General features: G+C 44.9%; 1 protein-coding gene across 1 annotated transcript in view; it reads right to left on the reverse strand.

The window, feature by feature from the left end:
* Positions 1 to 340: 340 nt before the first annotated feature.
* The window catches only part of DAP (death associated protein), a 267912-nt gene continuing 253805 nt past the window's right edge, over positions 341 to 14447 (reverse strand). The window contains exon 4 of the mRNA XM_075316546.1: positions 341 to 936. Coding sequence (XP_075172661.1) covers positions 817 to 936 — 120 coding nt within the window. The 3' untranslated portion in view covers positions 341 to 816. The remainder of the gene's footprint in view (positions 937 to 14447) is intronic.

Consider the following 14447-nt stretch of genomic DNA (forward strand, 5'->3'; position numbering starts at 1 on the left):
TGCTAATTAACTTTTATGTGTTTGAGCGCATGTTTCCCACAGCCAAAATGTTTAATTACAGAGACATTTATTGGGCTTACCTGTGATTTGTATAATTGCTACAAAACAAAAAAAAGCTGAGTAAAAACCCTCTAATTTTAGTAACTTCTTAGTAGTGCCAAAAACTGTACTGAAGGCTATTGTGTCTTGCTTGAATTTTGGTTGTATAGACTATTCATTTTAAAACTAATCTCCATAGGGATATCTGCAATTTAATTGAAAGCAAACATTCTAAAATAGTAACTGTATAAAAGCTTCATAGTGATAAATCTTAGAAATGAATTTACATATGCAATAATGCTAGATTGCCAGCAACATCATGTTTATTCTAGCAAAGATTTAAGAAAGCGATTAATCAACATTTTTTTTACCTCAGATTAAGATCATATGTGAAGTGATATGTAATTTTTATATATTTTCATGACAGTTTTTTCTTTCCTTCAAGTTCTACGTTGAGCTTTATCCACAAAAAAAAATTAAATTCTGATCATAGATGACATTAAATAGGTTTATCTAGATACAATTAAAATGTTGACAAATCAATTTTATATTAAATTATATAAAGCAAATTTTACATAAAAATCATCATTTGACATTGTACCACAAAGGATTAAATTGGGCTTTATTCGGTTGCATTCAGTTTACAATGTGGAGGAATATTCATATGTATTTTGCACTGTCACTTATCTTGAACTTCGTGGAATGCTTTAAACACTGTATAGAAATACAGTAATACATATTTTTAGGATGATGTTCTCCCTCTATCAATCTGGCTTATCACTTGCGAGGCTGATGAATGTGCTGGTTAACATGTTGAGCAGGAGGAAGTTTCTCAACAGATGCATGTGGTTTCTGATGAGCTACTTGAGCTGCTGCAGGGGGAAAATCCTTGTCACCCTGTAAAGAAAATAAATAAAACAGTTTTCCTCTGTGAAAATGGTGACTTCAAGATGGTAAGGATGATAAGGAGATTCCTGTGCCTCACTAAACAAATCAAAACTGCAGAATTATGTACAAAGCTGTGTGACAAACTTATTAAAAAGCTATAGCAAAACACTTGACAAACCTCCCATTAGTGAAAGAATGGCAGGTCTGATACCCTGCAATGCATGGAAATTGCTGGGTATTAGACCAACAGGGAAATAAGTAAAAAGTATTCATAATTCACATGACCGTGTCTGGAAAGAACCAATCTATAAAACGGTCATATTTAACCGCAGTGAACACTAAAGAACTTCAAATAGAAAAGATTTTTTCCCCATAATTACACACAAACATCATAAAAATATATTAAAAATCATGTATATATATATATAAAAAAAAAAAGTTAGTCACTGAAAAGTCATATGGTTCCGCAAAAAACAATTAAAACACAAAACCCTTTTTACATGTCTAGGCCGTCAAAAAAAGTAAATTATTAAAATTCGACATTGGAATAAGATATGCAAAACTAAGTGTTTTTTTTTTAATAAAAAAAAAAAAAAAGTTACGTTTTTCAGTGTGCAAATGTAACAAAAAATAACAGCAAACACTTAGGGGCACTTTGCCCACAACGACATCGCAAGCCGATGCTTGCGATGCCGAGCACGACAGTCCCCGCCCCCGTCGCAGCAGCGATATCTTGTGATAGCAGCCGTAGCGAACATTATCGCTACGGCAGCTTCACATGGACTCACCTGCCTTGCGACGTCGATCTGGCCGGCGACCCGCCTCCTCATTAAGGTAGCGGGTCGTGCAGCGTCATAGCGACGTCACATGGCAGGCGGCCAATAGAAGCGGAGGGGCGGAGATGAGCGGGACGTAAACAACCCGCCCACCTCTGTCCTTCCGCATAGCCGGCTTGAGCTGCAGGACGCAGGTAGGAGACGTTCCTCGCTCCTGCGGCTTCATACACAGGAACAACATCGTACCTGTCGCAGTCGCGTAATTATGGAATTCCCAGACACTACACCGATGATACGATTACGACGATTTTGCGCTCGTTAATCGTATCATCTAGGATTTACACACTACGATGTCGAGTGCGACGCCGAAAGTGCGTCACTTTCGACATGACCCCTCCGACATCGCACCTGCAATGTCGTAGTGTGCAAAGTGCCCCCTTATTGAGGCATCACTGATTGTTCTCACCCAAAGAATGGGTTTTCTTAATACTTTTATCGCACAGTGAATGGAGTGAAAAAAAAAAATAAAAATGATGAATTACCGTTTTTCGTTCATTCTGCCACTAAAATAAGCAACAAAAAAACAAGCTGTCAGAATATGGGTATCAGGGCCGGCTCCAGGTTTCTGTGGGCCCCGGGCAGAAGATGCCCAGTGGGCCCCATCCACATGCAGACACACACAGATAAGTACACAAACATATATATATTTAAAGACAAACTCACAAAAATACATATAAACAGACAAATCTATATATTGTATATGTTATATACACTGACATACATAGATACACATCATACATGCATACAGACAGACACACACACCTTCTGGTTACATATTGACAGACAGACAAACACAGCTCTGCTGCATACAGACACACACACACACACACACACACACACAGCTCTGCTGGATACATATAGACAGACATACACACACAGCTCTGCTGCATGCATACAGACACACAGCTCTGCTGCATGCAGACACACACAGCTCTGTTGCATGCATAGACACACAGCTCTGCTGCATGCATACAGACACACACACCTCTGCTGCATGCATACAGACACACAGAGCTCTGCTGCATGCATACATACACACACTGCTCTGCTGCAGACATACAGACACACACTGCTCTGCTGCATACAGACACATACTGCTCTGCTGTATACTTACAGACACATACAGCTCTACTGCATACAGACAGACACACTGTTCTGCTGTATACATACAGACAGATGTAGAAAAGAAGCGTATGGGACTCAGCACCAATGCGGTAATAATAAAACTTGGAACTTTATTCGGAATTTTTTAAAAAGAAAGGTACACAGGTCATCCAAAAAAAAATCGCCATGCGATTTGCCAAGCGGCTTTACGCGTTTCGGACAAACAAGAGGAAATTAAAACCAGTCCTTAGTCATAAGCCTTGGTATGTGAGAGGCAAAAGGTATATATAGCACTACAAGTATGGAAAAGAGGAGAGGCAAGCCAGGAAAACAGGAAGGGAGTTCACCTGAGAAAATGCAAATGAAAGAAGTTAGAAAATGGTATAGGAGACAGGATAAGTTAACCCTTTGGGCACCGTATATAGCAAAATATGTAATAATAAATGATACGTGAATATAACCACGAAAGGGTTGTGTGTATATTTATGTACACATACACGTGCATATATATCACAAGTATGTTTTTATTATTATATTTCAGAAATTGTATATTCCACATTTAAGTGATACAGAAACGATGTGAGTAAATGTGACAATATTGGGTTAAAAAAATATAGACACATCAGTTTGTTTATAATGCTTATGATTCAATTATATTTCATGATAAATGTATATACATGTTTAACACCCAATGCCATCAAATTTAGCAGCATATATATAAAAAACCCTCTCGTGGTTATATTCCCGTATCATTTATTATTACATATTTTTCTATATAAGGTGCCCAAAGGGTTAACTTATTCTGTCTCCTATACCATTTTCTTCCTTCTTTCATTTGCATTTTCTCAGGTGAACTCCCTTCCTGTTTTCCTGGCTTGCCTCTCCTCTTTTCCATACTTGTAGTGCTATATATACACCTTTTGCCTCTCACATACCATGGCTTATGACTAAGGACTGGTTTTAATTTCCCCTTGTTTGTCCGAAACGTGTAAAGCCGCTTGGCAAATCGCATGGCGAGTTTTTGGATGACCTGTGTACCTTTCTTTTAAAAAATTCCAAATAAAGTTCCAAGTTTTATTATTACCGCATTAGTGCTGAGTCCCATACGCTTCTTTTCTACATCTATTCTGAATTACGGATCGGCCTGTCCGGGGACTGCGGGCATCCACCTTCGCCTTGAAGACTGCATATGGGTGAGCTGAAATTTCTACCATATACATACAGACACACACATACTGCTCTGCTGCATACATACAGACACACAGCTCTACTGCATGCATACATACAGACACAGGTCTGCTGCATACATAGACAGGCACATACTGCTCTGCTGTATACATACAGACAGGCACATACTGCTCTGCTGTATACATACAGACAGGCACATACTGCTCTGCTGTATACATACAGACAGGCACATACTGCTCTGCTGTATACATACAGACAGGCACATACTGCTCTGCTGTATACATACAGACAGGCACATACTGCTCTGCTGTATACATACAGACAGGCACATACTGCTCTGCTGTATACATACAGACAGGCACATACTGCTCTGCTGTATACATACAGACAGGCACATACTGCTCTGCTGTATACATACAGACAGGCACATACTGCTCTGCTGTATACATACAGACAGGCACATACTGCTCTGCTGTATACATACAGACAGGCACATACTGCTCTGCTGTATACATACAGACAGAAACATACTGCTCTGCTGTATACATACAGACAGGCACATACTGCTCTGCTGTATACATACAGACAGGCACATACTGCTCTGCTGTATACATACAGACAGGCACATACTGCTCTGCTGTATACATACAGACAGGCACATACTGCTCTGCTGTATACATACAGACAGGCACATACTGCTCTGCTGTATACATACAGACAGGCACATACTGCTCTGCTGTATACATACAGACAGGCACATACTGCTCTGCTGTATACATACAGACAGGCACATACTGCTCTGCTGTATACATACAGACAGGCACATACTGCTCTGCTGTATACATACAGACAGGCACATACTGCTCTGCTGTATACATACAGGCACGCACATACTGCTCTGCTGTATACATACAGGCACATACTGCTCTGCTGTATACATACAGGCACATACTGCTCTGCTGTATACATACAGACACATACTGCTCTGCTGCATACATACAGACACACAGCTCTACTGCATGCATACATACAGACACAGGTCTGCTGCATACATAGACAGGCACATACTGCTCTGCTGTATACATACAGACAGGCACATACTGCTCTCCTGTATACATACAGACAGGCACATACTGCTCTGCTGTATACATACAGACAGGCACATACTGCTCTGCTGTATACATGCAGACAGGCACATACTGCTCTGCTGTATACATGCAGACAGGCACATACTGCTCTGCTGTATACATATAGACAGGCACATACTGCTCTGCTGTATACATACAGACAGGCACATACTGCTCTGCTGTATACATACAGACAGGCACATACTGCTCTGCTGTATACATACAGACAGGCACATACTGCTCTGCTGTATACATACAGACAGGCACATACTGCTCTGCTGTATACATACAGACACGCACATACTGCTCTGCTGTATACATACAGACAGGCACATACTGCTCTGCTGTATACATACAGGCACGCACATACTGCTCTGCTGTATACATACAGGCACATACTGCTCTGCTGTATACATACAGGCACATACTGCTCTGCTGTATACATACAGACACATACTGCTCTGCTGTATACATACAGACACATACTGCTCTGCTGTATACATACAGACACATACTGCTCTGCTGTATACATTCAGACACACAGCTCTGCTGCATGCATTCAGACACACACTGCTCTGCTGCATGCATACAGACACACACATACTGCTCTGCTGCATACATACAGACACAGCTCTGCTGCATACATACAGACACAGCTCTGCTGCATGCATACAGACACAGCTCTGCTGCATGCAGACAGACACACAGCTCTGCTGCATGCAGACAGACACACAGCTCTGCTGCATGCAGACAGACACACAGCTCTGCTGCATGCAGACAGACACACAGCTCTGCTGCATGCAGACACACAGCTCTGCTGCATGCAGACACACAGCTCTGCTGCATGCAGACACACAGCTCTGCTGCATGCAGACACACAGCTCTGCTGCATGCATACAGACACACAGCTCTGCTGCATGCATACAGACACACACTGCTCTGCTGCATGCATACAGACACACATACTGCTCTGCTGCATGCATACAGACACAGCTCTGCTGCATACATACAGACACATATATTACGAGAGTATGGGCAAGATGTGACATGAATTGCATTACATACAGACTACACCCTAAAAATCAATATATAAATGAGAGGACAAGGGAACGGGTAGTCAAGGTCATCCTACCGACCAGCAAAAGATGCGAGATATCAATCACTACTTTTTGCAAAAATATAGCAAATATTTATTAAATTCATATAAATAGCAAAAAGTGACGTAAAGACATAAACAGACATATTACATACAGATCAGGTTCGGCAGGAGATGTCACTGAAGCATAATAAACCAAGGATCCATATCCCGTCAGGGGGGCAGTATAACAAGATAGTAACAAAGGGGGGACATGGTCTAAGGGAGACTCCGGACAGTAGAAACAATACACTCTCCGATGTATCCAGGTGTGCACCCTAAAATTAGTAGGCACACACAAGGATAACAACAGTAGACAATCATATGACCACAGAGTCAGACCATGAGCCAGGCATAAAACATGTCAAAACAGGTGACAGACCTCAAATACACCTAAATCTAATATGTCCCTGTACTGCACTCACCCATGATAAGGGGATGGAACCCGAGCAAAACGTGCCCCGACGCGCACGTTTCGATATCTTCTTCGGGGATCCTTGGTTTATTATGCTTCAGTGACATCTCCTGCCGAACCTGATCTGTATGTAATATGTCTGTTTATGTCTTTACGTCACTTTTTGCTATTTATATGAATTTAATAAATATTTGCTATATTTTTGCAAAAAGTAGTGATTGATATCTCGCATCTTTTGCTGGTCGGTAGGATGACCTTGACTACCCGTTCCCTTGTCCTCTCATTTATATACATACAGACACAGCTCTGCTGCATGCATACAGACACAGCTCTTTTGCATACATACAGACACAGCTCTGCTGCATGCATACAGACACAGCTCTGCTGCATGCAGACAGACACACAGCTCTGCTGCATGCAGACAGACACACAGCTCTGCTGCATGCAGACAGACACACAGCTCTGCTGCATGCAGACAGACACACAGCTCTGCTGCATGCAGACAGACACACAGCTCTGCTGCATGCATACAGACACACACTGCTCTGCTGCATGCATACAGACACACACATACTGCTCTGCTGCATACATACAGACACAGCTCTGCTGCATACATACAGACACACACACTGCTCTGCTGCATACATACAGACACAGCTCTGCTGCATACATACAGACACAGCTCTGCTGCATGCATACAGACACAGCTCTGCTGCATGCATACAGACACAGCTCTGCTGCATGCATACAGACACAGCTCTGCTGCATGCATACAGACACAGCTCTGCTGCATGCATACAGACACAGCTCTGCTGCATGCATACAGACACAGCTCTGCTGCATGCATACAGAGACACACACAGCTCTGCTGCATACATAGAGACAGGCACATACTGCTCTGCTGTATACATACAGACACAATGCTCTGCTGCATGCAGACACACAGCTCTGCTGCATGCATACAGACACAGCTCTGCTGCATGCATACAGACACAGCTCTGCTGCATGCATGCATACATACACACACACTGCTCTGCTGCATACATAGACACTGCTCTGCTGTATTCAGACACATACTGCTCTGCTGTATACATACAGACACATACAGCTCTACTGCATACATAGACAGACGCACACAGTTCTGCTGTATACATACATACAAACACACACTGCTCTGCTGCATACATACATACACACACACACACACACACACACACACACACACACACACACACTGCTCTGCTACATACATATGTGATGCCCTGGAGAATCCAGGTAGTCACAGTAGGCCCCTGCATAACATCTTCCCACACTTAGGTGACATACAGCCGACCTGAAACTCTAGTCACACCCCCCTTAGGGAAAGCTAGACACACCAGTGGGCGTGACCAGGCCATTGGTGCACGCCCACCCTGGGGTTTTAGACAGCCTAGGGCGGGAAAGCAAACAGTTTTCTGTTAGAGTTCAAGTTGAGAGGAGGTGTGCTGGGGCTGTGTGCGGCTCCAGCACAGGAGGTCAAGTTTAACAGTGCCAGGGTAGGAGCCCTGGTACTTCTGGCTGGGTGGCAGACGGTGGTCTCCATCAGCAGGAGATGGGAAGACGGCTCGGTGGAACCGAGGTGGAACGGGACAGGATAGTGGCCCGCCGGTACTGACCAGGGGAACCGACCCGGAAACCGTAGCACAAGGGGGGTACTCGGACCCTGAAGTCAGAAGCCAGAAACGACTGAACTGGTTAATTAACCGATTGAGGCCAGGACTAGAGGTCTTGTCCCACCCAAAGTCCCTCATAGAAGACAACAGCCCACCGATTAAGGATAAGAGGTCACAGCCAGGGCCCACAGATCCCACGGGCCAGCGTCTGCGGGTACGGCTCCTTAGGCCCCATCCAGCCGGGAGCGGACTCCTACGTTTCACACTAGGACGTCATTTTCTACTTAAAAAAGTGCAGAGGGACAGAGATAGAGACCAACAGCCGGGTGGGGGAACCTGAATACAACCGGCCGTGGCACCGGCCACCATCAGCTTGGTTTACCAGAGACTCGTGTGTGTGTGTTTCTAACAGTGAGTACACCAGCACCCCCGGGGGTCGCCCTCCCCTGCACCAAAGCTCACCGGGTCCCAGGGCCACCATCCCTGTCCACGGAGGGGGTTAACAAGTTGCTGCGCAACATCTCCCCCGGGTGCCTCGTAACTGCAGCGGTGGTGTCCCAACTCACCACGCACCGTGGGTGGCGTCACAAACTTAATACGGCCCAGCCCGTACATACACGTCCGCCCTTTTATTCGGCGTGTCCGCCTGACCCCTGGGTCCGGAGACCCTCGAGCCGCCACCACCCCTGAAGGTCCGGACTCGAGCAGCGTCGGCTGCTGGCACGGGGGCGGCACACATACATACACAGAACTGTTGCATACATACATAGACACATACTGCTCTGCTGCATACAGACACACACACACACTGCTATGCTACATACACAGACACATAATGCTCTGCTGTATACATAGAGACATACACACACACTGCTCTGCTGCATACATCCAGACAGACACATCCTGCTCTGTTGTATACATACAGACACATACACACACTGCTACATACATACATACTCTGTTACATACATACAGACACATACAGCTCTGCTTCATACATAGACACACACTGCTCTGCTGCATACATACAGACACACACAGCTCTGCTGCATGCATACAGACACACTGCTCTGCTGCATACATAGACATATACTGCTCTGTTGTATACATACGGACACACACACACACACACACTGCTACATACATACTCTGCTACATACATACAGACACATATAGCTCTGCTGCATACATACAGACACACACTGCTCTGCTGTATACATACATACAGACACACACTGCTCTGCTTCATACATACAGACACACTGCTCTGCAGCTTGTATACATACACACAGACACACACTGCTCTGCTGCATACATGCAGACATGCACATACTGCTCTGCTGTATACATACAGACAGGCACATACTGCTCCGCTGTGTACATACAGACACACACACTGCTCTGCTACATACAGACACACACACTGCTCTGCTACATACACACACACACATTGCTTTGCTGCATGCATACATAGACATATACTGCTCTGCTGTATACAGACAGCCACACACTGCTCTTCTACATACATACAGACACATACTGTTGTGCTATATACTTACAGACACACACACTGCTCTGCTATATATATACAGAGACACACACAACACACATACTGCTCTGCTGTATACATACATACATACAGACACACACACGCACGCAGCTCAGGGGGGCCCACACACGCGGCTCTGCAGGGCCTACACATGCGTCTCTGCGGGGCCCAGCACATACGGCTCCGGGGGGTAGAAGCCCATTCAGCTCACTGGGGCCCATAAATTGGAGGGCGGGGAGGGGACACATACAGATTGAGTGGGGTGGGTGTAGCACATACCGGTTATGATCCGGAACCATGGAAGACCATCAATCATTGGCAAAAGGTGACAAGAGCATTGGCAACTAATCTGGCCGCCATCCCCTTACTAACCATCACAACTAGAAGTAGCCGAGGGGTGAACTAACATCCTGTGCACCGCGAACCCAGCCGGAGAACTAACTATCCTAAAGGTAGGAAAGATGAATAACTCTCTGCCTCAGAAAATAGACAAGAATAGCTAGCCCCCCACATTCAAAGACTGCGGTGATATAGGAAAAACACAATACACAGGTAGATGACAGGATTAGCAAAAGGTGAGGCCCCCGCTGACTAAAATAGGAAAGGACAGGAAAGGGACTGATGGTGGCCAGAGAAAAACCCTGAAAAATACCAACTTCCTGATAGTACAAAAAGGCCCTCAGATCGCACGATCTGAACTCCGTCCTATACCAGGTGCCCTTGTCATACCAATGAACAGAAAACAAGAATCATAACAAAGTCAACAAGCCACAAACACATGGACCCAAAGGAGCTATACTCCACACAGAACTGCAGGGAGTTCCCCTACAATCCACTAAGGGGGAAAGTCCCTGCAAGCAAATAACCTGAAACCAACCACAGCAAATGACAAACCCAGATAAACAAAAGAACCAGACAATAAATAAAGAGCAAGCACTTATCTGGGGAAGATGTGGTGTAGAGCAGGATTAAGCAGGCTGGAGATACAAAGAACAACTGACATCCGGCAACAGCCTGCAATCAGACCAGGATTTAAATAAGCAGAGAGTTAGCAAAGGAACCACCCACTGCACAACACACCTGGTCCAAGTCCAAACCATTCCTGGACACCAGAGGGAGCCTCCCAGCAGCCAAAACATAACTAACATTCACAACAGTACCCCCCCTTGAGGAGGGGTCACCGAACCCTCACCCACGCCACCGGGTCGCTCGGGATGAGCATGATGGAAGGCGCGAACCAACCTTTCCGCATGAATGTCATAAGCCACAACCCAAGAGTTATCCTCCTGCCCATAACCCTTCCATTTCACAAGGTACTGAAGCTGATGCCTACTGCGACGGGAATCCAGAATTTTTTCAACCTCATACTCCAGATCCCCTTGTACCAAAACAGGGCCAGGAGGCGCTGCTGCAGGAACTGCTGGCTCCACATGTTTCTTCAACAAGGACATCTGGAAGACATTGTGAATCTTAAATGACGCAGGCAGAGTCAAACGGAAAGATACAGGGTTAATAATCTACGAAATCTTATAAGGTCCAATAAATCTGGGCTTAAATTTAGGAGACGGAACTCTCATAGGAATATTTTTAGAGGACAACCACACCATGTCCCCTACTTTAAACCGGGGACCAACAGTCCGACGCCGGTGGGCAAACTTTTGGGCAGTTTCTTGGGACTGAAACAATTTATCCACTACCTGCCCCCAAATCTTGTTGTAGAAAAGAGAACAAGAGTTTTTATAGTGCAAAAAAATTTTCAAATTTTTATTAGACAATAGTGGGGAAAATATCCAAACAGTCATTAAAAACAGATAAAAACATTAATGACGGATTAATGGGGTAATCCGTCATTAATGTTTTTATCTGTTTTTAATGACTGTTTGGATATTTTCCCCACTATTGTCTAATAAAAATTTGAAAATTTTTTTGCACTATAAAAACTCTTGTTCTCTTTTCTACAACAAGTTAATGAGTTTGTGCTGACAGGGCTGGGCTCCAGAAAAACCTGGGTCCACCCCTATTTTTGCTATGGTATTTTGGAGCACCCCTCTCCTGCCCCCAAATCTGCTGCATTCTGTTGACCACCAAATCGACCCCCGGACAGTCAGACGCCTCAAGCTGCCCTGAGAGGAACCTAGGGTGATTCCCAAAATTGCAGAAAAAGGGGGACACCAACGTGGTAGAGCTAGCTCTATTGTTAAGGGCAAATTCAGCCAAAGGCAAAAACGAAACCCAGTCATCCTGATCCGCAGAAACAAAACACCGTAAATAGGTCTCCAGGGTCTGGTTAGCCCTTTCAGTCTGACAGTTGGTCTGAGGATGAAACGCCGAGGAGTAAGACAGCTGAACACCCAATTTGGAGCAAAAAAGCCTCCAAAACCTGGATACAAACTGCACCCCTCTGTCAGAAACAATGTTTTCGGGAATACCATGCAAATGAACAACATGTTGGAAAAACAAAGGCACCAACTCTGATGAAGACGGCAACTTAGATAGGGGAACCAAGTGGACCATCTTGGAGAATCTGTCACAGATGACCCAAATCACAGTCATTTTCTGAGAGACGGGAAGCTCTGAAATAAAATCTATAGAGATGTGCGTCCAAGGTTTCTTAGGTACAGGCAAAGGCAATAATAGCCCACTAGAACGTGAACAACAGGGCTTGGACCTAGAACAAACTCCACACGACTGCACAAAACGACGGACATCTCGGAAAAGGGAAGGCCACCAAAAAGAGCGTCTCAAGATCCAGAGTACCAAAAATGCCAGGATGACCCGCCAAAACAGAGCAATGAACCTCAGAGACAACTCGGTCGCTCTATTGGTCTGGGACAAACCGTTTCCCTGGAGGACACCTCTCAGGTTTATCCCCCTGAAATTCCGCCAGTGCCAACTGCAGATCAGGCGAAATAACCGAGAAAACTACACCATCATTCAGGATAGTAGACGGTTCGACAACCTCCAAAGAGTCAGCGCAGAAACTCCTGGAAAGGGCATTGGCCTTAACATTCTTGGTGCCCGGCAAAAAAGAGACCACAAAATTAAACCAGGTAAAAAACAAAGCCCACCTGGGCTGCCGAGGATTCAACCTCTTGGCCGATTCCAGATAGATGAGATTCTTGTGGTCCATAAGCACCACAACTTGATGCCTAGCCCCCTCCAACCAATGCCTCCACTCTTCAAATGCCCACTTCATAGCCAATAATTCCCGGTTCCCTACATCATAATTCCGTTCAGAAGGAACAAACTTCCGAGATAAAAAGGCACAGGGCTTAAGTTTACCCGAAGTAGCGTCTCATTGAGACAGAACAGCACCTGCTCCGATCTCTGAGGCATCGATCTCAACTTGAAATGGACGAGACACATCAGGTTGCTGCAGAACTGGGGCAGAAGTGAATCGCCTTTTAAGCTCCTGGAAGGCCACAATAGCCTCAGAGGTCCAATGCTCAGCATCAGCTCCCTTCTTTGTCAAATCTGTTAGAGGTTTGACAATGGTAGAAAAATTGGCTATAAATTTACGGTACAAATTAGCAAACCCCAAAAACAGCTGCAGGGATTTTAGACAAGTCGGTTGCACCCAGTCGTAAATAGCCTGAACCTTAACCGGGTCCATTTCGATAGCGGAGGGAGACAGGATGAAGCCCAAAAAGGAAATCCTTTGCACCCCAAAGAGGCACTTTGACCCCTTAACTTACAGTGCATTATCCTTAAGTATCTGAAAAACATCCCGTACTTGCCCAACATGAGAGTCCCAATCATCAGAAAAAATCAAGATGTCATCCAAATACACAATCAAAAATTTACCAATAAGGTCCCGAAAAATATCATTCATGAAGGCCTGGAAGATGGAGGGTGCATTAGTGAGCCCAAAAGGCATCACTAGGTACTCAAAATGCCCCTCAGGAGTATTAAAACCCGTCTTCCATTCATCACCCTCCTTAATACGGATGAGATTATATGCACCCTTGAGATCCAGTTTCGTAAACCATTTGGCACTCTGCACTCTAGAGAACAGATCAGACATCAGAGGCAAAGGGTACTGATATTTAACCGTAATTTTATTAAGAAGACGGTAATCAATACGAGGCCTCAACGAACCATCTTTCTTGGCAACAAAAAAGAAGCCGGCACCCAAAGAAGAAGATGAGGGCCAAATGTGCCCCTTCTCCAATGATTCCCTGATGTATGACCGCATGGCATCATGTTCGGGCACAGACAAGTTGAAAATCCGCCCCTTGGGAAATTTACAACCGGGCACCAACTCAATGGCACAGTCACAGTCCCGGTGTGGGGGCAGAGAATCAGATTCCTGGTCATTAAATACATCACGGAAATCAGACAAGAAAGCCGGAACATCAACTGCCTGAGCAGACGTGGATGACACGGAAAGGTCCTGATGCACACCTTGACAACCCCAACTAGCTACCGACAAGGATCTCCAGTCAAGAACTGGATTATGGGTCTGCAACCACGGAAATCCCAGTACCAAGGTATCCTGTAGATTATGCAATACT

This window comes from Anomaloglossus baeobatrachus, chromosome 6 (assembly GCF_048569485.1).
Source record: "Anomaloglossus baeobatrachus isolate aAnoBae1 chromosome 6, aAnoBae1.hap1, whole genome shotgun sequence".
NCBI lineage: Eukaryota > Metazoa > Chordata > Amphibia > Anura > Aromobatidae > Anomaloglossus > Anomaloglossus baeobatrachus.